Source organism: Lygodium microphyllum, chromosome 24 (assembly GCF_053477565.2).
Source record: "Lygodium microphyllum isolate KBCC chromosome 24, Lygodium_microphyllum_v1.1.10, whole genome shotgun sequence".
NCBI classification, from domain to species: domain Eukaryota; kingdom Viridiplantae; phylum Streptophyta; class Polypodiopsida; order Schizaeales; family Lygodiaceae; genus Lygodium; species Lygodium microphyllum.
Genome location: NC_141158.1, coordinates 9,812,040 through 9,835,604, shown reverse-complemented (window position 1 = coordinate 9,835,604; position 23,565 = coordinate 9,812,040). Strand labels below are relative to the sequence as shown.

The 23,565-nt window shown below is 44.6% G+C and overlaps 1 protein-coding gene across 1 annotated transcript in view; it reads left to right on the top strand.

Annotated features, from left to right (window-relative positions):
- Window positions 1-23,256, top strand: part of GLYR1 (glyoxylate reductase 1) — a 110,190-nt gene extending 86,934 nt beyond the window's left edge. Inside the window, exon 8 of the mRNA XM_087665376.1 lies at window positions 22,794-23,256. Coding sequence (XP_087521502.1) covers window positions 22,794-22,889 — 96 coding nt within the window. The 3' untranslated portion in view covers window positions 22,890-23,256. The remainder of the gene's footprint in view (window positions 1-22,793) is intronic.
- Window positions 23,257-23,565: the final 309 nt, after the last annotated feature.

The window sequence follows — 23,565 nt, the reverse complement described above, 5'->3', positions numbered from 1 at the left end:
AATTGAAGCTGAAGATAAAGAAAACATGAATGCAAAAATTAAAGAAGTGAAAGCTCAAAATGTAATGGTCGGCTGGTCCAAACAGTTGGGCAGCCCACCTCTCAAAAAGAAGGCCGTCTACAGCACATGCATGAGGAAGAAGAGACTTGGTTCATTCCAAGCAATCACTACTCCCGTACGCATTGGGCAAGAGCAACAACGGACACAATCGTCAAAATTGGAGAAAAAGAAACACCATGTATTGCACTCTTAGACCATGGCTCGGAGATAAACGTCATGGCAAGGAAGTCTCAATGAAAGTGGCTGATGGCCCATAGATGTTGATTCAGGTCGGTGAATGAGAGCTGCAAACAACTCTTCTGGAGAGTTATATACTGCATGTCCTAATGTGCAGGTAACTATTGGAGATATAAAAGACAATTTTCACTTTTTTGTTCAAGACTCTTGTAGTTACCCTATCAGTCTTGGGCAACCTTACATTTCTAAAGCTCGCTTGGAAACAAAAGCTCTTGATGATGGTTCTTCCTATGCTCGAATCTGAAGCAAGGATAATGAACGAGCTTTCCAATTTTTTACTGTGTGTGTTAACCATCATCGAAACAGAGATCGACTGCGTGATTATCCTGTGTCTCTTAATGCCCGAGAATTCAAGGGTTTTCGGGCTGCACTACTATAAAGGGAGGCTATGGTAGTACGTCATGTAAAAAGATTGAACCTCCTCATGTAACAGAAACTGTCTCTAGCAAATTTATATGTATGTACAGCCAATAGTATGGGCTGTTATAAGTCTCTTCTGGCCATGAATAAGGCTGAAAGAAAATATTTATGTCATGTAAAAAGGGAGCTGAAAACTTATGACATGATGGTTGAAAATGAAGATATTTCAGGCATTTTTTTGGACTGATTACTACAGACATATTGGCTGAAATATATGCAGCTACTCATGCAGAAAATCAGGTAGAAAATCAGTCCATAGAAGTATGTACATTGGATTTTTATCAAACAATTCAAGAATTTGTTGAACGTGAAGACAATGGTTTACTCAACAAGGCTGAAGCACAAGTGGAGACAAAATATAAGACAGTGGATAAAAAAGTCAAACTTGTGGCAGTCCCACTGCCTCTTGAAAGTGAAGGGCTCGCTGATAGGGCAGTAAATCAGCCAAGTCTTCATGATCCTTCCAACATTGGTCACAAGTTCACATCTGAAAGTATAAAAGAGCTCAAAATAGGTGAAAATTATTTTCTTTCGCCGGTTGAAAAACACTCTTTTATGTAAATGCTAATGAAACATGGAAAAGTTTTTGCTTTTCAACCAAGTGAAATAGGCTGTGTGGATCCAAATACTGTGGCTCCTATGGTCATTTTTACGGTGCCACATGTGCCTTGGAACCTCAAGCCCATTCCGGTTCCAAGGGCGCATTTGCCCAAATTATTGGAATTTCTAAAAGAGAAGATCAGAATGAAGATTTTAGAACCTTCTTTAACACCTTACTCAAACCGATGGTTTACTGTGCCTAAGAAAAATGAATCTTTACGATTCATTCAAGATCTACAACCTGTCAATCGTGTCACAATCCGAAATGTTGGTTCGGGTCCAATTGTTGATGAGTTTGTTGAAGCTTTTGCAGGTAGGGTGATGAGTTTGTTGAAGCTTTTGCAGGTAGAGCAATTTATTCTATGGGAGACTTATATTCAGGATATCACCAATTTCAGCTTTCATTAGAAAGCCGAGACATTACCACAATGAAGACACCTCTTGGATTGGTCCGCATGTGCGCTCTACCACAATGTGCAGCTAGATGACGATGGATTTCATACTACCTTTGGTGATGGGAAATGGAAGATCTGTAAGGGATCTAGAGTGATTGCCAGAGGTTGTAAAAGTGATACCTTGTATTCTCTCCATGTATCTAGTGTGTGTAACCATGTTGTTGCCGTGACTGAGTAGCCAAGTGTTTCTTTGTGGCATAGCCGGTTGGGGCACGTGAGTCAAATTGGAATGAAAGTACTTTCTTGTTTGGGTTACTTGCCTTGTCTTTGTTATGCTGATTTTGAGCATTGTGATCATTACGTTTATGGTAAACATGTACATAGGTCTCATAAGAAGTCTCTTTTGTTGAAATCTTCCGCTCTAGAGTTAGTACATTCCGATGTATGTTAGATGCTAGGGTTATCTTTAGGGAAAAAGAAATACTTTGTCACCTTTGTGGATGATGCTACATGGAAGGTATGGGTTTACCCTATTCGTAGTAAGGACGAAGTGCTTGACAAGTTTAAAAAATTCTTGGCATTGGTTGAAAATCAGATTGATAAGACACTTAAGTGCCTTCGCTTTGACAATGGTGGGGAATATGTGTTTAAGGCCTTTCACGCATTTTGTGACAGCAAAGGGATAAAGAGGGAGCTCACTGCCCCTCATAATCTACCCCAAAATGAAGTTGCAGAGCTTATGAATCAGACCATACAGGATAAAATATGTACTATGCTGTCTCATGCTGCATTACCCCTGGCTGTTGGGCAAAGGTTGTTATGACAGCTGTTCACTTGATTAATCGGTCACCGAACAGGTCTTTTGGAGGGGGGGGGGGGGGTGGAATCCCTCAGGAAGTGTGGTCGGACAAGCCACCTTCATATGCTCACTTGAAAGTGTTTGGCTGTGAGGATTTTGTGCACATTCATAAAGAAGAACGCATCAAACTTGAGCCAAAGTCCTGTAAATGCATTTTCATAGGATATGATGACGAGGGTGAAATGGGGTATAGATTATGGGATCTCGAGAAAAGGAAATAAGTACGTAGTAATGATGTTATTTTCCAGGAAGATCGCATGCATAAACAGTCCGAAAAGATTGAGGTCCGTTTGTATTCCGGGAAGAAATACATTTTGGACAACAAAATGTGCTTGCTGTACAGCAGCAAATACTTGCTGTAAATGAACCTGTAAATGTAGAAAATAATGCTGGAAATGATCAGCCAGCCATTGCCCATAATGATGAGCCATTGGATGTGCAGGAACAACCACGATAGCAAGCTATTAATGCTGACTTGTAGTCTGAAATGCCAGGACAACAAGCTGAAAATGGAAATTTTTAGTCTCAACAGCTAGCAAACAATGATCATTGGGTTAGGAGATCGTCTAGGGCTACTAGACAACCTGATAGATTCATTCCTGATGTAAACAATGTGGCTGATTATGTCATGTTAACAGACTGTGGTGAACCGTCTTGCTTCAAGGAAGCAATGGGTGCAGTTGCCTAAAGGGCGGAAAACCCTTCCATGCAAATGGGTTTACAAGATGAAGGTCACTTCTGGTTCCTCGCCAAAGTACAAAGCAAGATTGGTTGCAAAGGGGTACAACAGGAACATGGAGTTGACTTTGATAAGATATTCTCTCCTGTAGTTAAGATAACTATATTGAGAACCATTTTGGGATTGGTTGCAGCTGAAGATATGGAGCTCATACAGATAGATGTAAAAACAGCATTCTTACATAGTGATCTGCATGAAGACATATATATGTAGCAGCCTGAAGGGTTTGTGGCAAAAGGGAAAGAGAAGATGATATGTAAACTCAAAAAGAGTTTGTATGGGCTGAAATAAGTACCAAGAGAATGGTATCATAAGTTTGATACATTTATGTAGTCTCAAGGTTTTCATAGAAGTCAAGTGGATCACTGCTTGTATACCAAGAAGGTAGCAAATGGTAGCCTGATTATCTTGGTTTTGTTTGTTGATGACATGCTGATTGTTGGTAGGGATACTCATGTCCTGGACTCATTGAAGCAAAGTTTTCATGGTTGCTTTGACATGAAGGATCTTGGTGATACGAATCACATTCTTGGCATGCGAATACTCAGAGATAGGTCAAAAGGATTACTCTATTTATCTCAGCAAGAGTATATCTCCAAGGTTTTGCAGCGTTTCACTATGGAGGGGGAAAAACAATTGGGGTTCCATTTCCTCTATATGTGAATTCAGTGCAGAGGACAGCCCTACATCTATGATGAGAAGGCTGAAATGGCCAAGATACCATGTGCTTCAATTGTTAGCAGTTTGATGTATGTTGTGGTTGCTACACGTCCTGACATTGCCTTTGTAGTGGGAGTGGTTAGCAGATGCATGGCAAACCCTGGTAAAAAGCATTGGGAAGCAGTGAAAGGTATTATGAGATATCTCAAAGGCACAAAGGATTTGTGCATCTGCTTTGGAAAGCAGAAGGCATCTGTCGTTGGCTTTACAGATGCAGACTATGCTGGTCATGCCGACTGCAGAAAGTCCACTTCTGGGTATGTGTTTACCTTCACAGGAGGAGCAATCTCTTGGATCTCCAGGCTACAAAAGTGTGTTACATTATCTACTACAGAGGTAGAGTATGTGGCTGCTACTGAGGCATGCAAGGAGGCTTTATGGCTTTCACTTTTGGTGGGAGAGCTTGGCATTACAGAGTTACCTGTTTTCCATTGTGATAGTCAGAGTGCTATCATGCTAGTACGGAATCCCGTCTTTCATGCAAAGATGAAGCACATACAGGTGAAGTATCACTTCATTAGAGATGTACTTGATAGCAAGAGTATTGAGCTTGTCAAAGTGCATACAGGTGATAATCCTACAGATCTTCTCACAAAGGGTCTTCTAGCAAAACTAGACTTAGCTGATTCTTTTTTCCTCTTGAGGCACATTGCCTTTAGGTGGGAGGTTGTTGGGAATAAAGAGTCATCGTGCCTTTTATATGTGCACGGGTGTGAACACACCCTTAGCACATTTGTACTTTCATATATATCTATCTAAAACCTAAAGAGGTATACACACAAAAAAAATTGTACCCAAGAACATCGTGCATCTCTCTCTCTGACTCTCACTCTCTACTCTTGCTCATGTTTTACTCTCTACCCGACATTTTCATTGCAGGACATTGTATCGCCACTCGCATTGCTCACTTTAGTCAACAATCAAACAAGGCTATCAGCTCGGTGGAATCCAAGGGGGGCTAGGGGAGGGCTGCCTAGCTGGAAAAGGGGATGGGCTGAAGTATCGAAGGCTTCCGAACCCTCTAAAGTGCCATGCAGGATGACACGAACCCAAAAACACAGGCGAGAATGCGCAGGAACACGGAGAAACATGCAAGATGTGGTGGCTAGAAACGGCCAATTTGACCATACGAATTCGTGTGGATACATACTGTATCGTATGGTATGACCAATATCATACAACGTATGGAAGCAACTATGGTTGTGGAAACGCTTGTAGCTACATTATGCAATGAAGAATTTGTTTCTTCACATGATATTTTACAAAAAGAACATTGGATGGAAGCTATGTAATCATAGTTAAACTCTGTTGATAAAAATGGCATATGGGAGTTTTGTGACTTGTGTGTTGGCGAGCGTGCTATAGGCACTAGTTGGGTTTACAAATCAAAACACAAATTTGATGGTAGCATTGATCACTACAAGGCACACCTTGTTGCCAAAGGGTATGCCCAATAGTATGTGATTGACTATGATGAGATGTTTGCACCCACTTTATGTATGACCACCATTCGTAGTGTCATTGCTTTGATTGCTCATTATGATTGGCATGTGCATCAATTGGATGTGAAAAGTTGCTATTTTGAATGGTAATCTTTAGGAGGAGGTTTATGTCACTCAACCTCTTGGCTTTGTTCAGAAAGGATTAGAAAGGAAAGTGTGTCGTTTGCTTAAGGCCCCCTTTGGTTTAAAGCTAGTACCTAGGGCATGGTATGAGAAGATACACGTGTACTTGATTGCTCTTGGCTTCAGTAATTCACACACCAAGAGCACACTTTATGTCAGCAAAAATGGGGATATCCTCTTGATTCTCATTTTTTATGTGGATGATATGTTGTTGACTGGACCTCATGAGACACATTTCAGCTTTGAAAGCTGAATTGCCGCATGCTTTTGATGTGGCAGATCTTGGCTACTTGCACTACTCTCTTGGTATATAGTTAGGTGTAGTTGAGGGGGGCATTATTTTGCAGTAATCTAAGTACATTGGGCAGCTCCTTTAGCATTTTCGCATGCAAGACTGCAAGCCTATCTCAATCCCATTGAGATAGGCTATAGGTTTACACTTGAGGATGTAGTAGAATCTTTTGATGCTTCTCTTTATTAGCAAGTTGTTGGCTGTTTAATATATTTGTGTAATATATAGCTAGATATTCAGTTTGGGGTCTCTCAATTGGCACACTTTATGCACAGCCTTGGTAATACACATTGGCAAGTAGTTGAATTGTCTTTCTTATCTCAAAGGCACTCAAACATTGGGCTTTTTCTATCCTATAAACACTACTCTTTGCTTGCATGCGTTTAGAGATAGTGATTGGGCTGGTTGTTTTGACATGAGGGTAACGGCTAGTGGCGATTGTTTCATGCTTGGTAATTCATGCATTTCTTGGTTGAGCCAGAAGCAGTCTATAGTGGCCACATCTAGTTGTGAACTCGAATATTGGGAAGCATGTACTACTACATTGGAATGCATATGGCTTAGACGCCTTTTGGTCGATTTTAGTGTGGGACAACAGTCACTCACTCATATCTACACTGGTAGTCAGAGTGCCATGGCAGTTGTGAGGAATCCAATTTTTCATACTCGCACTAAGCACATTGAGACAAATTATCGTTATGTTAGAGAGAGGCTTTATGTAGGGGAGATTGAGTTGGTTTATGTCCCTACACATGACAACTTGACAAATGTGTTTACAAAAGCTCTCTCTAGAGAAAAGTTTGAAGCCTTTTTCTTGGCTCTTGGTTTGATATTGTTTGGGGATTGATCTGCATATTCCTTGTATATGTTCATATCATTCACTTGAGGGGGATTTGTTACACTTATTGTGCTCCTCCTATGTTCTGGTGTGAACACTTCCTTATCTCACATGCATTTTTTACCTTCTAGCTGGAGAAGTGTTTTTTCGGTGTGTGAACACATGCCTGTGGATGTGGTACTTAGTACCTTAGGCATTTTGCTTGGCTCTTGGTTTGATATTGTGTGGGGATTGATCTGTCTATTCCTTGTATATATTCACATCATTTACTTGAGGGGGGTTGTTGCAATTATTGTGTTCCTTCTATGTTCTGGCGTGAGCGCTCCCTTATCTCACGGGCACTTTGTATCTTCTAGCTCGAGAAGGGTTTTTTTCGTGTGTGAATACTTGTTACTGGGTGTGGTACTTAGTACCTTAGGGATTGTGCTTTCATTAATTCTCGCGTAGTGGATGTGATCTTCTAGCACTCTCTTCTCTCTTGCGTATTGTTGAATCCTAACCTAACAGGATGGATGTCAGTGCTAACCCCCAACGGTAGAGCTAAAATGGGACGACCCTTGAGCTTAGGGCTAGCAGTGTAGTGGGCCATAACCACATCTCAAGAGCTAGCATCGCATAGTACTTGCCCATATCATTCCAGTGTATAGACGTATTGGTCATCGAGTCTAACGTCCAAGAGTGATGATCACACAGTGATGTGCACAAATGGGCCTCGTCCTATAAATAGGATTGGGGTGCCCTAATTGAAAAGTGTCCCTAGTGAATTGTGTAGTAGACCATTTTATGATCCAAAGTTGTGATGAATGTTGCTTGTCCCTTTTTGGATATCCAAGGGTCATGTGTGGCCAATGAAAGTATCACCTAAATAAGATCGAAAGCTTGGTGTATACCAAGGTGTCTTGCCCCAACATAAGATCCATTTTTAACAGAATACTTATCCCATCATCCTTCTCTCTGTGAGAGTGCGCAACGGAAGAAGAACACGAACACAGAGGAGAGGAGAGAGAAAGCAGAGAATGAAGGAAGAAAGTCTGCACTGACTGAGATGAATGCTGAATACACTGGAATGGACAGAACAGTCCCTGCATGCAGCCCGGAGCGTCAGTGAGGGAACCAGGACAGACTGGAAGCAGTGGCAGCACCAATGCCGGAGACGGAGACGGAGGGAGCAGTGCTGTACCTGCAGAGAGCAATACTGGACTGACTGGGGGGGCTGATATAAACAGCTCCCAGGCCAGCAAACTGGCCGACCAGCCAAACTGGCCGACCTGGCCAGATTTGGCCGACCAGCCAGATCTGGCCGACTTTGGCCAGATCTGGCCGACTGCCCAGAAAATGGGCAGTCTGGACAAAAACCAGCCCAGTTTGGGCTGGAACAAACCCAGGGCTGCATGCTGACTAGAGCAGCCACAAAAATGTCCTGACAGAGCTCCTCTGTCTCCTGTCAGACTCTGACAGGAGCTCACAACCAGGAGATGACAGACTGAGACTGAAGAAGAGCAGGCTAACACCCCCTCTCAACTCCTGGGAGAGTCTGAAGACCTAAGAACCGCATGTGATGAAGCAAAGAAGCCTGAGGCAACGGCTTCGTAAAGAGATCAGCTGCATTGGCCGCCGTAGGACAATAGACCACCACCAGCTCCGAATCCACGATCCGCTCTCGAACATAGTGATACTGAACCTCAATGTGCTTCGTACGAGCATGAAACACCGGGTTCTTGGCCAGAGCAAGAGCACTCTGGTTATCCACGCGCAGCTCCGTAGGGCCGGTCTGGGAAAAGCCAATCTCCGCGAGTAAGCGACGGAGCCAAACTGCCTCCATAGCGGTCTAACAAAGGGCCCGATACTTAGCCTCTGTAGAAGAAAGGGCCATAGTAGGCTGCTTCTTGCTGCTCCAAGAGACAGCACTAGATCCAAGGGTGAAAGCATAACCTGTAGTGGATCGTCTCGAATCCACATCACCTGCCCAATCAGAATCACTCCATCCAGAAAGGGTAATCCCATCTCCATACATGATCCCGAAGGATCGAGTCCCCTGTAAATAGCGAAGAACCCGCAAGGCCGCCTGCCAGTGATCTTGGGTAGGAGTCTGCATAAAAGAAGACAATAAAGCCACCACAAAAGAGATATCCGGCCGAGTGTGAAGCAGCCAGATAAGAGAGCCGACAAGACACCTGTAACGGGTGGGATCGGTAAGAGGAACTCCAGCTGTCAAAAGCTTGGACTCAGGGTCCATGGGGCATGAGATAGGCCGACACTCAGCCATATCAAACTCCGAAAGAAGCTCGGAGATGTACCTGTGCTGCGAGATAAAAATGCCCTGTGCCATCTGATAGATCTCCAGACCTAGAAAGAAGTGAAGGATCCCTAGATCCGTCATGTCAAACTCCTGCTGAAGAATGGATCGTGTATGCTCCACCTGCTGAGTGTCGCTCCCTGTAATGATAAGATCATCCACATACAAAATGAGGAACACTGAAAGAGAATCCACAACCCGTAAGTAGAGGTTGGGATCATAAGCGGAGCGCGCAAAGCCACTCTGTAGAAAGAATCGGTCAATCCGCTGGTACCAAGCACGAGGAGCCTGCTTTAGGCCATAAAGAGCCTTCCGCAGCCGGTAGACATGATCCTCCTTTCCCTGCACAAGAAAACCAGGAGGCTGTGAAACATAAATCTCCTCCTTAAGAACGCCATTTAGAAAAGCAGACTTGACGTCCATCTGATAGACAGGCCAACGGTGGTGAGCAGCAAGAGCCAAAAGAACTCGGATGGTGGTCATCCTAGCTGTAGGAGCAAAGGTCTCAAAGTAGTCCAACCCTGCACGCTGAGCAAAACCCTTGGCAACAAGCCTAGCTTTATGCTTATCCAAGGAGCCATCTGCAAGATATTTGGTCTTAAAGACCCACTTCACACCAATCACCTTCCGTTTCGCGGGACGCGGTACAAGCTCCCACGTATGGTTTTGCTCGATGGAGTCGAGCTCGGCTTGCATAGCCTGTCTCCAAATATCCTGTGCAAGAGCCTCCTCTACAGTGGAAGGCTCGGAATCCTGAAGAATCTGTGACATAAGAGCATAGTTCACACATAGTGAACTGTCCCGCTGGGCCTGTAAACGTGCTGATCGATGGGGACTTGTAGAAGAAGCAGGAAAGTGAGTAACACCTGAATCTTGCATGAGCCGGCGATACCATAAAGGAATCCTGAGAGACTCCTGCGGTTGTGAGGGAGACTGGGGGGCCTCCGAAACCTGTAAAGCACCCAAATCGGAGAGGGACTCCCTCTCACCGAGTGAAGGTAGATCCTCCGCATCTGAAGAAGGCTGTATATCCCGTGAAGATCCCGAAGTGGCGGTAGAAGAGCTCGTAGTAGACGAAGGCACATCCACCAAGGGGGAAAGGGAAGCCGAAGGAGGAGGAATAGGGGGGGTGCGAAGAGGCATCCTGGAAGGAAGTGAAGGGAGAGAAGGTGGGGGGGGGGTCCGTCGATGATGAAGAAACATCTGTAATGGAACCATCAATCGGATCCTCAGAGGCCGAAGCCTCATCAAAGATCACATCCCTGCTCACCTCAACCGTCCGCGTCGTCGGGTCATAGAGCCGATATCCCTTCGTGGTCGTGCTATAACCAACGAAGATAAGCTTTCGCGACTTAGAGTCGAACTTCGTCTTCCTCTTCTTCTTGTCCACATGGACAAAAGCATCGCACCCAAAGATGCGAAAATGGGACACGGAAGGCTTCTTTCCAAAGAAAGCCTCATACGGAGTCATGTCCTGTAATGCCGAAGTCGGAGAGCGGTTGCGAATATGCACCGCTGTAGCCACCGCCTCACCACAAAGGAAATGAGGAAGACTCCTATGCTCCAGCATAGATCGGGCCATCTCAATCATGGTCCGATTCGCACGCTCCACCACACCATTCTCTGATGGTGTGTTTGGATGGGAATACTCCACCCGAATACCATGATCCCTGCAAAACTGAGAGAAAAGATGAGAAGTGAACTCTCCACCGTGATCAGCTCGAACACCACGAACCTGGGAAGTGGTTTGGGTCTCCACAAATACCTGCCACTCACAGAAACGGGAGTACGCCTCGCTCTTGTACTCCAAGAAATAAGGCCACACATAACGACTAAAGTCGTCCACAATCAGCATCAAATACTTGGCCTTCCCAAGGGAGGCCGTGCCCATAGGTCCGCAAAGGTCGGTATGAATCAACTCAAGCGGAGAAGTAGCCCGCCTGGTACCAACCTGCGGGTGAGGCTGCCGGTGCTGCTTGCCCCTCAAGCAGCTAGGGCATAAAGTGTGAAGAGGAGGGAAATCAGGAAGGCCCTCCACCATCTTCCTCCTAGAAGCCCAGCGAAGTGAATCGAGGTTCAAATGACCATACCGAGCATGCCAAAGCAGCCCAAGCTCATGGGAAGTCCGTGCAGCCAAGGCTGTGAGCGTGTAAAGCCCACCCTCCTGAGTACCTGTCCAAAGAGCATCACCTGTAGAAGCATCCTCCACTGTGACTGCATCCCGTGTAAAAATGACTCGGGTACCTAGCTGAGTAAGATCATGCACAGATAATAGGTTAAAACCCAAATCAGGGACATAGAGAACTTTGGCGGAGGAAGACCGCCTGTTAGAAAACATAGGTAAAGTCCCCACTCCGCGAACAGGAACTGTAGAATTGTCACCAATGGTGACTGTACCCCCTCTGGAACGAAGATCCTGAAGCCAATCCTGACGGAAGGTCATATGTGAAGATGCGCCACTATCGACGAGCCAAGGCTTCTCGTGTGTGGTAGAAGCTAGGGCAGTGTCTTCCTCAACAAAGAGATGCACAAACGCAGATTCTGTTGTGGCTGGGGCCGCCTTCGAGTCCTCCTCCTTAGGCTTCAAATGGGGATACTTCTGCCAACACTTCTCCTCGGGATGAGTGCCCTTCCCACAATGGGGACACTTGGGCTTCTTCTCCTTCGCATCCTTCTTGTCCTCCTCCTTCTTGTCCTTGGCCTTCTCCTTCTTTTGTTTCTTCTTCTTGCCGCCACCTGTGCCAGCCGTAAATGCCTTGGTGGAGCCACTGGCTCCCACCTCTTTGAGTCGCTCGTCATGCTCCAAGACAAGCGGGGAAAGCTCCTCCCATAGGAGTGTCTCACGGGTCCTCGATGTGATGAGGCTGGTGTAGAAGACATCATAACGGGGTGATGGCAGCTGAGTCAACAGAATCATCGCCATATCCTCAGACGATATCAGACGACCAAGAGAGGCTAGCTCGCCTCGCATATCCTCCATCTTCGTGATGTGCTCCTTCATGGAAGAAGAACCATCAAGACTGAGCATCCGCAACTTCTTCTCCAGGGAAATCTTGTGGGCAAATGTCTTGTGCTGATACAAAGACGCAAGCTTTGTCCATACTTCCGCCGCGGTCTGTAACCTGTGAACATGTACAAGGACAGAATCATGTAGACTCATAAAAAGAAAGGAACGGGCTCGAGAGTTGAGCCTATCCCATAAGGTTGCACGGTCCATAGAGGTGCCATCAGACGAATCCACGGGGGGTCGGACGATGGGCGAAGAAACAATCTCCCAAAGGTCAAAGGTATCAAGGATGCAAGCCACCTTGCATGACCATAGGGAGTAGTTGGAACCATCCAACTTATCGTCCTTCGGAAAGGAAGGGAGAATCGGCACCTGTATAGAGGGAATCAAGGAAGGCATCCGCACATCTGAAGTAGTCTTCACTGAAGAGACCTTCGCAGTAGATGGAACCCTCTGAGATGCATGGACTGAAGAGGGACGAGTGCAAGGAGGTTCTTCCCGATGTCGAACTTGACGATAATCCCGCCTCCGCTTAGAGGAATGATGAGAGAGAAGCTCATCCTCTGAGTCTTCAAAGCCTGAAAACTGGTAAGACATCTTCCAATCTGCAAAATACCAAAGAAAGTTGTGCCGCTGTCGAAATAGGACCAACAATGTGGTCACCAACCACCAAGACGCAAGCAGAGAGTGCCTACAAACACCTGGATCTGCAAAACGCAAAGAGATCTGATGTCGAACAGCAGAAAAGAGACCACCAGCACCAGGAAACAGCCCGGACAGAGGTCGTCAGCAGGAAAGGAGCCGCCTAGGGGGGAAGCGACCTGCAGAGCAGCAAAACGCAGCCTGTAGGGAGGTCGCCCAGCAGCAGGAGAGGCCGCCTGGCTGCAAATGCAGGGTTGCTGCGTCGCTGGATGACGTGGCAGCCTCTGCAGTCAGCGTGGACAGCAAACGCAGGCTGAACAGCCTCCTGATGCAGTCGCCTGGCTGTGATGGATCTGTTGGCAGCAGCAGTAAGGTATATCTCTCCTGAAGGTATGTCCTCCGTGCTCTCAATCAGGCGATGATACCATGTGAGAGTGCGCAACGGAAGAAGAACACGAACAGAGGAGAGGAGAGAGAAAGCAGAAAATGAAGGAAGAAAGTCTGCACTGACTGAGATGAATGCTGAATACACTGGAATGGACAGAACAGTCCCTGCACGCAGCCCGGAGCGTCAGTGAGGGAACCAGGACAGACTGGAAGCAGTGGCAGCACCAATGCCGGAGACGGAGACGGAGGGAGCAGTGCTGTACCTGCAGAGAGCAATACTGGACTGACTGGGGGGGCTGATATAAATAGCCCCCAGGCCAGCAAACTGGCCGACCAGCCAAACTGGCCGACCTGGCCAGATTTGGCCGACCAGCCAGATCTGGCCGACTTTGGCCAGATCTGGCCAACTGCCCAGAAAATGGGCAGTCTGGACAAAAACCAGCCCAGTTTGGGCTGGAACAAACCCAGGGCTGCATGCTGACTAGAGCAGCCACAAAAATGTCTTGACAGAGCTCCTCTGTCTCCTGTTAGACTCTGACAGGAGCTCACAACCAGGAGATGACAGACTGAGACTGAAGAAGAGCAGGCTAACACTCTCAGCAACTAGCTTTCAAGTGTATGGATTGCCCAAGCTTCTCGGGCTACTAATTTTGTCAGATTAATTGTTGGATCCCAGCAAAGCAAGGATTTGTTTGGCAACATCTCATGGGAGAAAGAAAGAAAGTAGTCGAAATTTGAGAAAATGACAAAGCATTGACTTCTAAGAATTTGATTAAGGGCATTGACAATGTTAGTGATTGTGTCCCTATGCTAATGTGCATAAGCTTGGTCCATCTCACATTTGGACATGGAGATTGGGCTGACCATAGAGGAAACTCAATTAGTGGTGGTTAGCGCAAGCACTGAACTAGATATCGTACAAATAATCGCACTGAATTTTAAGCGCATTGATGACTGCCTTCTCTTGAGTGGTGTAGCATGTATGGATATCCATGAGCTTATAGTGCTTGAGTGCAATAGGTTGGCCATTTTGATATAGAGTGGCACCTATAACATGACTGCCAGTATATGTATGAACCTCATAAGGTTATATTTAGATGTATGATTTGCAACATTAGTCCAGGATAACCAAATGTTCCAATGTTTGGAAATATTGATGAGCTCACCAGTCCAAACAATAGGTAGATTAGTGTGCTTTTTTTGCTTTGGATACTCTTGAGTAAACGAGTCAAGGGTTCAACGATCTTAGCATAGTCCTTGATGACTTCCAAAAGCATCCGATGAAACCTTAAAAAGATTTCATTTGCCTAACGATCTCAGAATTTCACTTGTCCAATGGTCCTTAGTATAGGTAAATCAAGCACTAGTCATACTTGTCTGTAACGTGCCGGCCTGATGGTTGCTCAAGCACTTTTTTTGGCGGTCCATCGAGAAACGAATCTAAGTGTCATTGCCTGCACTCCCATGGAATGATCTGGGGTTTGTCATCTAGGATTTCCGGAGTCCACCTCAACGGAACGTTCACGGTTGAACCCACTAGGATCGACCTGAAATCCTAGTTTCTCATCGTCAAGGTCTCTTGATAACATTCTAGCATCGGATCCTCGACATCCTACTTTATGCTGAGATACCCAAGCCGAAGTAGATCCATGCCACACTTGGTTGAAAGAGAATGGGAAATGAGAGGGATGCACCGCTCAACCTCTCTACCTGTGGGGTCTATCTTTGATGCTTAGCGTTTGCCCTTCTTGGGTCTTTCTTACCTTGGCGTCAATTTCCATTATCCTCTGAGGGATAGAGAATACTCCCTTTCCAACCTCACTCCTATGTGATAGGAGTGAGCAATTATGCAATTGGATATGTATCCAATAGTTTTTGGATGGTAGCTGTCCTAACTTGCTAGCCTTTAGTCTAGGGTTCTTGTCTTGGGAATACGACACTCGAGTTTTCTTGTATTGACATCGAGCTGTATCATGGTTAAAGGTGATATCTCCAAGGGTGTTTTGGATTTATTGCAGCCAGTTTTGCAGGATAGAAACCAATGAGTGGTTTACTTGTCTCTTGATCAGCCTATGTTTGTAACAATAGCTTGGCTTGTTTACAATTAAACCCTAATTAAGTCGAATTAAACCCTAGCCTTATGTAACATATAGGGTTTCATTTATCGATTTGCCTTAGACAATTAAGTTTAACAATTCATATGCGTATCTTATATCTATCTTTAAGATGAGTCCGTAGCATATAGTGTAACTGAAACAACAAAAGTATGATTTCTTCCTAACGATGACTATGCTTTATCGTCTTGATAATCCATTTTTCAGTTTCTTTGACCTCTGAAGTATGCCAATGCTAGTGGATAAATCTAATGCTCTACGAACACAATCAATAAAGTCCTTGATTTCACTATGCACCAATGCGTAATCTTTTGTACAAATTGTTCGTTCTATAACATGCTAGAGTGCAATAAAACACAATATCGAATATGATTTTATAATAGAGCTTAGTTGGTGGTTAGCTATCGTAGATTTTTTCATGGATAATCCTCCTAATGTAGTTGATCTATGTTTTTTAAAGATTCCTACTAGAGTAAGATTTATGGAATGTACATGGTTACCAAGTGTTGCAGTTCCTTGACCCGCAGCTCCATTGGTTGATGTGGGATTCACGCTTGATTGGACCTTACTTCGCTTGGGAGGCATCGTATGGTTCGGTATTTTCTTCATGGATGTGCACACGGTTACAAAGAAGTTAGACTCCTCGCCGGGGGGGGGGGGGGAACGGCCGTGGGAATCCTCTCAAAGAGGGGGTGGGGGGAAATAGGAACCTTGAAGCTTCCAAGTAGATTCCTCCTTTCTCTCTCTCTCTCTCCCCTTTAGTCCGACAACAGGGGAGAATAATAATGATGATGTCTTTTTCCCCCTCGCCTAGGGGGGGGGGGGGGGGGAAGGGAATGGCATGGCATGGAGCGCCCCCCTTATCCCCATCAGGGCGACCAGGTGGACAGCTGCCATGGAGAGTATGGTGGTGGGGGAGAGAAGGGATAGTTGTTGCAGCTCCACTGCCACACGTTGTCTCGTCCCCACTTGGAGTCGTTGGCCACCGCAGCTCCCCTCTCCCTCCGCCATTTCGTTCTGTCATCATGGCCATCATCCCATAGTAGTCCCCCCCCTCTGTCCGTCAGCTGGCGGCATGAAAAAGGGGGGGGTTGTTTTTACTTTAATTTTTTTTCGCTAATTTATAAAGGGGGGGTCTTACGGTCATAGGTGGGGGGAAATATTACATCCTCCCCTCAAGAAATCGAAATGTCCTCATCTCGGAAGGAATTGGGGGTATTGTTGGTTGAGAGTACTCTCGTCAATCCATGTGGCATCTTCTTCTGGATAGTCCTTCCATTGGATGAGGTACTCTTTGAGGGATGTACTCCTCAATTTCTTTTCTTGAATATCTAGGATTCTATCTGGCCAGAGCTCAAGGACTCCCTTGCTTGGCATTACAACTTGTTGATCATTAAGTACATGGCTAGGATTGGATACATGTTTCTTTAGTAGACTAACATGAAATACATTGTGAACTTTTACGTTCTCAGGGAGTTGGAGTTTGTAGGCATTGGGCCTTGGGCACTTGAGGATCCTATAGGGCTCGCAGTACCTTGGACTCAGTTTCTTAAATTCTCCCAATGATAAGGAACTTTTCTCGGGTCGTACATGAATAAAAACCATATCTCCTTCTTTGAAGAGTTGCTCGTCTATTTAGATCTGCATAGGCTTTTTGCCTATCCTTGGTAGCTCTAATGTCCTATTTGATAGCCTTAACTTGCTCGTCCATTTTCTCAAGCATTTTCTTAGAAGCTTCTACCCTTGAAGTAGGATTTGAAAAATTCAATGGAGTACGACAATCATACCCAGACAATGCTTGAAAATGTGTCATTTGAATGCTTTGTTGGTAGGAAGCATTATAAGCGAACTCTACCAATGGTAGATATTGAATCCATTTCCTGGGTTTGCGGCAGCAATATGCTCTAAGGATATCTTCAATGGCTTGGTTGACCCTCTCCGTTTGGCTATTAGTTTGAGGGTGATAGGCTGTACTTAAATAGAGTTGAGTCTCAATGGCCCCGAATATCCCTCTCCAGAAGTGAGATGTGAAGAGGGAGTCGTGGTCACTAACGATCCTTCTGGGCAACCCATGGAGTTTGAATATCTCCTTGACGAATAATCCGGCAATATCTGAAGCTTTATAGTTTGTCTTGACTGGAACGAGGTGTGCAACCTTGGTGAGCATGTCTACTAAAACCATAATTGAATTGTAGCCTCCTTGCACTGAAGGTAACCCAACAATAAAGTCCATGTTGATAAATTCCCACTTCATTTGGGGAATGTCAAGAGGTTGCAGCTTTCCAGGCATCTTGACATGTTCTGTCTTAATGCGCTGGTAACATAAACATTCCGTAACATATTTGAGTACGTCTCTCTTAAGCCTTTCCCAATGGTAGCTCTTTCTGACCGTGTTGAGGGTCTTGACATATCCGAGATGGCCTAAAAAGGGGGAGTCATGTGTTTCCAAAAGTATTCTCTGTTTGAGTTTCTTGCTCGAGGGTATGTATAATCTTGTCCTAAAATAGACAAGTCTCTCATTGACAGAGAATTCTTGATACTTGACCTTAAGTCTAGGATTTTGGTCCTTTTCCCAAATCTCCTTTATCATCTTCAGATATTCTGGGTCATGACTAACTTCCTCTTTAGCTAGTTCAAGGATAGGGTTGCTAGGCATTGACACCATAGTCGCCAATGATTCCGCCATTGAGAGTTCTTTCATGATAAGAGAGTTGAGGAATGCCTTGCGACTTAAGGCATCAACGACCGCATTCTCTTTGCCGGGTCAATACCTGATCTCAAAATCATACTTCTGTAGAACTTCAATCCATCGACGTTGTCTCATGTTGAGATCGGACTGGGTGAAGATCCATTTAAGGCTCTTATGGTCCGTGACCAAAGAGAAGTTTTTACCAAGTAAGTAATGTTGCCAAAGTTTGAGAGCATGAATAATTGCTAGCGGCTCCAGGTTATGGGTGGCATAATTCCTTTCATGGGTTTTTAGCTTCCTTGCGGAATAGGCTATAGGATCCCTACACAACTTATATCAACGCACATATTATTTTCCATCGCTAGTGTGCAACAAATCGAATGAACATAAAATTCTTATTTATCCATAAAGAAGCATAAGTCTCAAGTACAACTATTCGGAAATAGATAGAGATTGGCTGTGATGATTTTCTTTTCAAGTGATACATCAGTGCCAAGTTAATAATTCCCTATTGGATTCAGTTACAGGGATAGAATAGTAATATGGATTGGGGGAATGGATTCTTAGGAAGCGGTAAGTCATGGAAAGTTTAGGAAATCCCTGTTTTTGATAGCCATGATGTTCATTCCATCCCATCACTTTAATTCTGTGTGCTAGCAAGACTTTGACCACCACCTCATAGATATAGCGATTTTGTTCTACTTGTCGGCGTCCGATATGTAGAATCGAGTTCACTCGTGCCTCATGGAAGATGAATAACTTGATGATCTTCACGTTTTCCAATCATTTTAGTCTCTTCAGATTGTTTTGAAGATAGGCGAGTTGGTTGGCATCTATGTAGCAGTACCTCACGCTCCAAGCCCAACGCCTTTCCACATACTGTTGTGAAGGGTTGTAAAGTCGATCCAGGATCCCCATCATGTTGGATCGTCTGTGATAACTTGAAGAGTTCATAGCCGCCTTGAACATGATATGAAATACGAGGAACCTGCTCCATGCCTCGTAAATCTGGAAGCGGCAAGAATCCATAAGTGAGTAAAAGGAAAAATATTTTCTAGTGAAAGCATCACTTCACTCTTTCCAATCTATCCTAATTGTTTTATTCGTTTGTTGGCTCAGATACCAATTGTAAAGTGTCCGCACGTTTTTTTGCGGTCCATTAAGAAACAAATCTAAGCATTGTTGCTAGGCATTCCCATGGAATGATCTGGGGTTTGTTGCCTAGGGTTTCTCGAGTCCACCTCGCAATAGAACGTTCACGGCCGAACCCACTAGAATCGACCTAAAATTCGGGTTCCTTGTGGTCAAGGTCTCTTAACAGCATTCTAGCGTCGGGTCCTCGACATACTACTTTACGCAGAGATACCCAAGCCAAAGTAGATCCATGTCGCACTTGGTTCAAAGAGAATGTGAAATGAGAGAGATGCGCCGCTCAACCTCTCTGCCCGTAGAGCATAGTCCCATTCCGGTTCCCTAAAACGATATGAACCGGGTTTTAACTTAACACTACCTACAGGTCGGTTGTTGGTAAAACCTTGTGAGAAGCCTTCCAGTTCTCTGGGACCACCCTTCCGTAGGACGGATCTGTTCGGGGTTCTGTCCACCTGCTTCTCTCAATTGGCGTTCTTTAGGTATCTAATTATAGGTCCTACCCCATTTATGTGTGACATTTAAGATCAGCTTCTTTAATTAAGCCCTTTTAGGGAACATCGTTTGTTCATGTAATCTTATGGCAATGACACGAAAACAATTCAGACAGGTTCCTTGGAAGTAAAGTAATATTAGCATTTTATCTGAGCTACAAGTCTTGTTCAAAAGGGACGATTTCCGCAATCCGTGAGGATGCACCTTATTTCTTTCAAGATTCCACCCTTGCACTAGTAACAGGGGCCTCAAGAATGTATCTCGAGTCATGCAGAACGTTTGAATAGGACCCGGAGGTGGGGAGTTTACAGCTAGAGCTCCCCCTAGCATCCAAGCATTCTCCTACATTCAAACTATCCCACGGAGAAACCTCTCATAGCGGGTTCGATCCACGTTCCACCATCACGGTTATTTAGAACCCCCTTGGTTAGGGTTGGCGGTCAGTTGGGGGTGGCTTGGCATGCCCACCATGAATTCAACCTGATTCATCATTTCAATTTCTTGTGAGTTTGGGGTCATACAATCCTTTCAGAGACGGTGTTTCTAAATTTACAATACAAAGAATAGTGAAGGTGAGTTTTTGGGACATCTGCTAAGGTGGAGTCCCTATCTTTGACGCCCAACGTTTGCCCTTCTTGGATCTTTCTTGCCTTGGCATTAATTTTCATTATCCTCTGAGGGATAGAGAATACCCCCTTTCCCACCCCACTCCTATGTGATAGGAGCGAGCAATTATGCAATTGGAACTATATCCGATAGTTCTCGGATGGTAGCTATCCTAGCTTGCTAGCCTTTAGTCCAGGGTTCTTGTCTTGGGAATATGACACTCGAGTTTTCTTGTATTGACATTGAGTTGTATCATGGTTAAAGGTGATATCTCCAAGGGTGTTTTGGATTTATCGCGGCCAGTTTGCAGGATAGAAATCAATGAGTGGTTTACCTGTCTCTAGATCAGCCTATGTTTGTAACAATAGCTTGGCTTGTTTATAATTAAACCCTAATTAAGTTGAATTAAACCCTAGCCTTGCGTAACATATAGGGTTTCATTTATCGATTTGCCTCAGACAATTAAGTTTAGCAATTCATATGCGCGTCTTATATCTATCGTTAAGATGAGTCCCTAGCATGTAGTGTATTTGAAACAATTTAGGATGCCACGCAAAACGAGATGTGAGTCCTTCCTAAGTTGATGATGCAATGCGGCTCTTCTATTCTTGAGAATTCATTTCAATGCGCATATGCAAATCATAAATAGTGATTTGTATTTTTTTCTTTGTGCGAGGAACATGAAATCATCACACCTAATGCAAATGCGAGTTGCTTCCCTTTAAAGGTTTATAGAATGCCATCGTCTTGCACGGTCTTGCACATTTTGCAAATTAGTAACCTATGATGCACTTGTGGAAAAAACAAGTCTAATACTCAGCTTGGTATTGCAACAACCCATAGATACTTAGCCGATTCGTGGCAACTCATGATCATCATGGACTTGATTCAAGCCTTTACACGTACCTTACCAATTATGCAAATTTCGTGATGCAAAAGTATGATTTCTTCCTAATGATTACTATGTTTTATCGTCTCGATAACCCATTTTTCAGTTTCTTTTACCTCTCAAGCATGCCAATGCTAGTGCATAAATCTAATGCTCTACGAACACAATCAATAAAGTCCTTGATTTTAGTGTGCACCAATGTGTATTAGTAATCTTTTGTGCAAATTGTTCATTCTATAACATACTAGAGTGCAATAAAACACAATACCGAACATGTGTTTATAATACAGCCTAGTTGGTGGTTAGCTGTCGTAGATTTTTGCATGGATACTCCTCCTAATGTAGTCGATCTACGTTTTTTAAGAATTCCTACCAGAGTAAGATTTATGGAATGCACCTGGTTACCAGGTGTCGCAGTTCCTTGACCTGCAGCTCCATCGGTTGATGCGGGATTCACGCATGATTGGACCTTATTTCTCTTGGGAGGCATCGTATAGTTCGGTCTTTTCTTTGCGGATGCGTGCACAGATAGAAAGGAGTTGACTCCTCGCGGGGGGGGGGGGGTGGAGGAGATTCCCCCTTCCTCTTTCTCTCTCTCTCTCTCTTTTTGTGTCTCCTTCTCTCCTTCAGTCCGATGGCAGGGGAGAATAATGATGATAATGCCTTTTTCCCTCTCGCCCAAGGGGGTGGGATTTTATAGTAGTGTTGGGGGGGGGAGGGAATGGCGTGGCATGGAGTCCCCCCCTTATCCCCATTAGGGCGACCAGGTGGACGGCCGCCATGCAATGTATGGTGGCGGGGGAGAGAAGGGATAGTCGTTGTAGCTCCACTGCCACCCGTCGTCTTGTCCCCACTTGGAGTTGCAGCTCCCCCCTTCCTCCGCCATTTTGTGCCGTCATCACGGCCGTCATCCGATAGCAGTGCCCCCCCTCCGTCTACCAAGCTGGCGGCGAAGGAGGGGTGTTTTTTATTTTTTATTTTTTAAATTAATTTATAAAGGGGGGTTTTATGGTCACGGGTGGGGGGGGGAGGGGAATATTACATTGTCCGGGGTCGATCCTAATGCCATCAACCAAGATTAGGTACAAAAGTTGTGTTAAAGAGCTCACAGCTAAGTAATTTCACAAGTAACCTCTCTCATGTTAAGAGATGTAAGATGACATGCAAGTGATTTGCATGTTCCACCAAAGACATACTAAATAAACGAGTATGCCATTGCTCAGGAAGACAACTATCTATATTCCAAGCTAGGGGCAAAACAAATCAGTCATCATCTGTTGGAAAGTTGTTGAAGCATTTGTCACCCAAAAGGTAGGACCAAGAGTTGATAGTGTCCATACTGCATATGAGACACAGTTTCAGGACATCCTATTTTTAGTCACACTCCACTTGGATGGTGGAATTACTGGGATTCAAATTTGGAGACTCCAACCCCTTCAGGGTGTGATACCCCTTGAGGATGATTATTCCTTGGAACCATTTTAATGTTATGCCTTATGCTGATGGTCTGCAATGGTTGGATTGACAGTGGGCTTAGCCTCAAAGGTTTGCGCACACATACCAACTACAGTAATTGGTGGTTTGGAGGGGGGAGTTTTCTAACATCTTGTTGTGTATAAGGGAGATTAAGAGATTAATTTTGTTACTGTTTGAAGACCTCAATCGTAGGAAGATGAATAAGCGTCATGAGTACATTGCAGTCCAATGTTGTGTTGCTTGTCTGTTTAACTGCAGGCTTTCAAGAAGGCTAGGGGCTCTGGATTGGGAGATTTGGACTTTTCAGCAGTCTATCAAGTTGTTGCTCATGGGGGAAGCCCATCCTGGTTGTAATCTGTATGCCCCTATCAGATGGCCAATTGGGTTTCTCACTTCGAGAAAGTATTTCATTGGGGAGCCTTGTGCAGGAATAATGGAGCGGATGGTGTCAAGGGTTCCCAAATTTTATAGATCCAGTCTCTTCAATCATGAGAAGATTGGGTTTCAGCACTGTTAGGGTAACTGCTTGTTTAGATAATGCACATTGATGTGATATCATTCACGTAGTTATAACACATTTACATTGAATGCTAGAACATGGTAGTGGACAGCTGACAAACAGCTTGTAAATTGAAATATGGCAGACCTCTTGTAAACCATAATTGTCAAAAACATAATGTAAACCATAATTTGCCCAGGTGAACCACTGCAGTTTTTCTCTTGGGTGATTGTGTGTTTCGATTTCCTCTGTGAGTTTGGATTAGATATGGGGTCTTGTGTGTGCTGAGAATCGAATGAGATATATCAGATAACCGATGTTAGTCGATTAGGCAATTGTCGTAATTTCTTAACCACCATAGTTCAAAATGTATTCTACGTTTTTTGTCGATATGAAGAAATTTGCCTCTGCAATTGACGCCTTAAAAATACCTTATCGTGATGCAAACTCCTTGGTGATGTGCCGAACAAGAAACTATCCAATGGACCCCTTTGCTCTTCCAACATTGCTCATTTTGGTCTCCATCGCCTA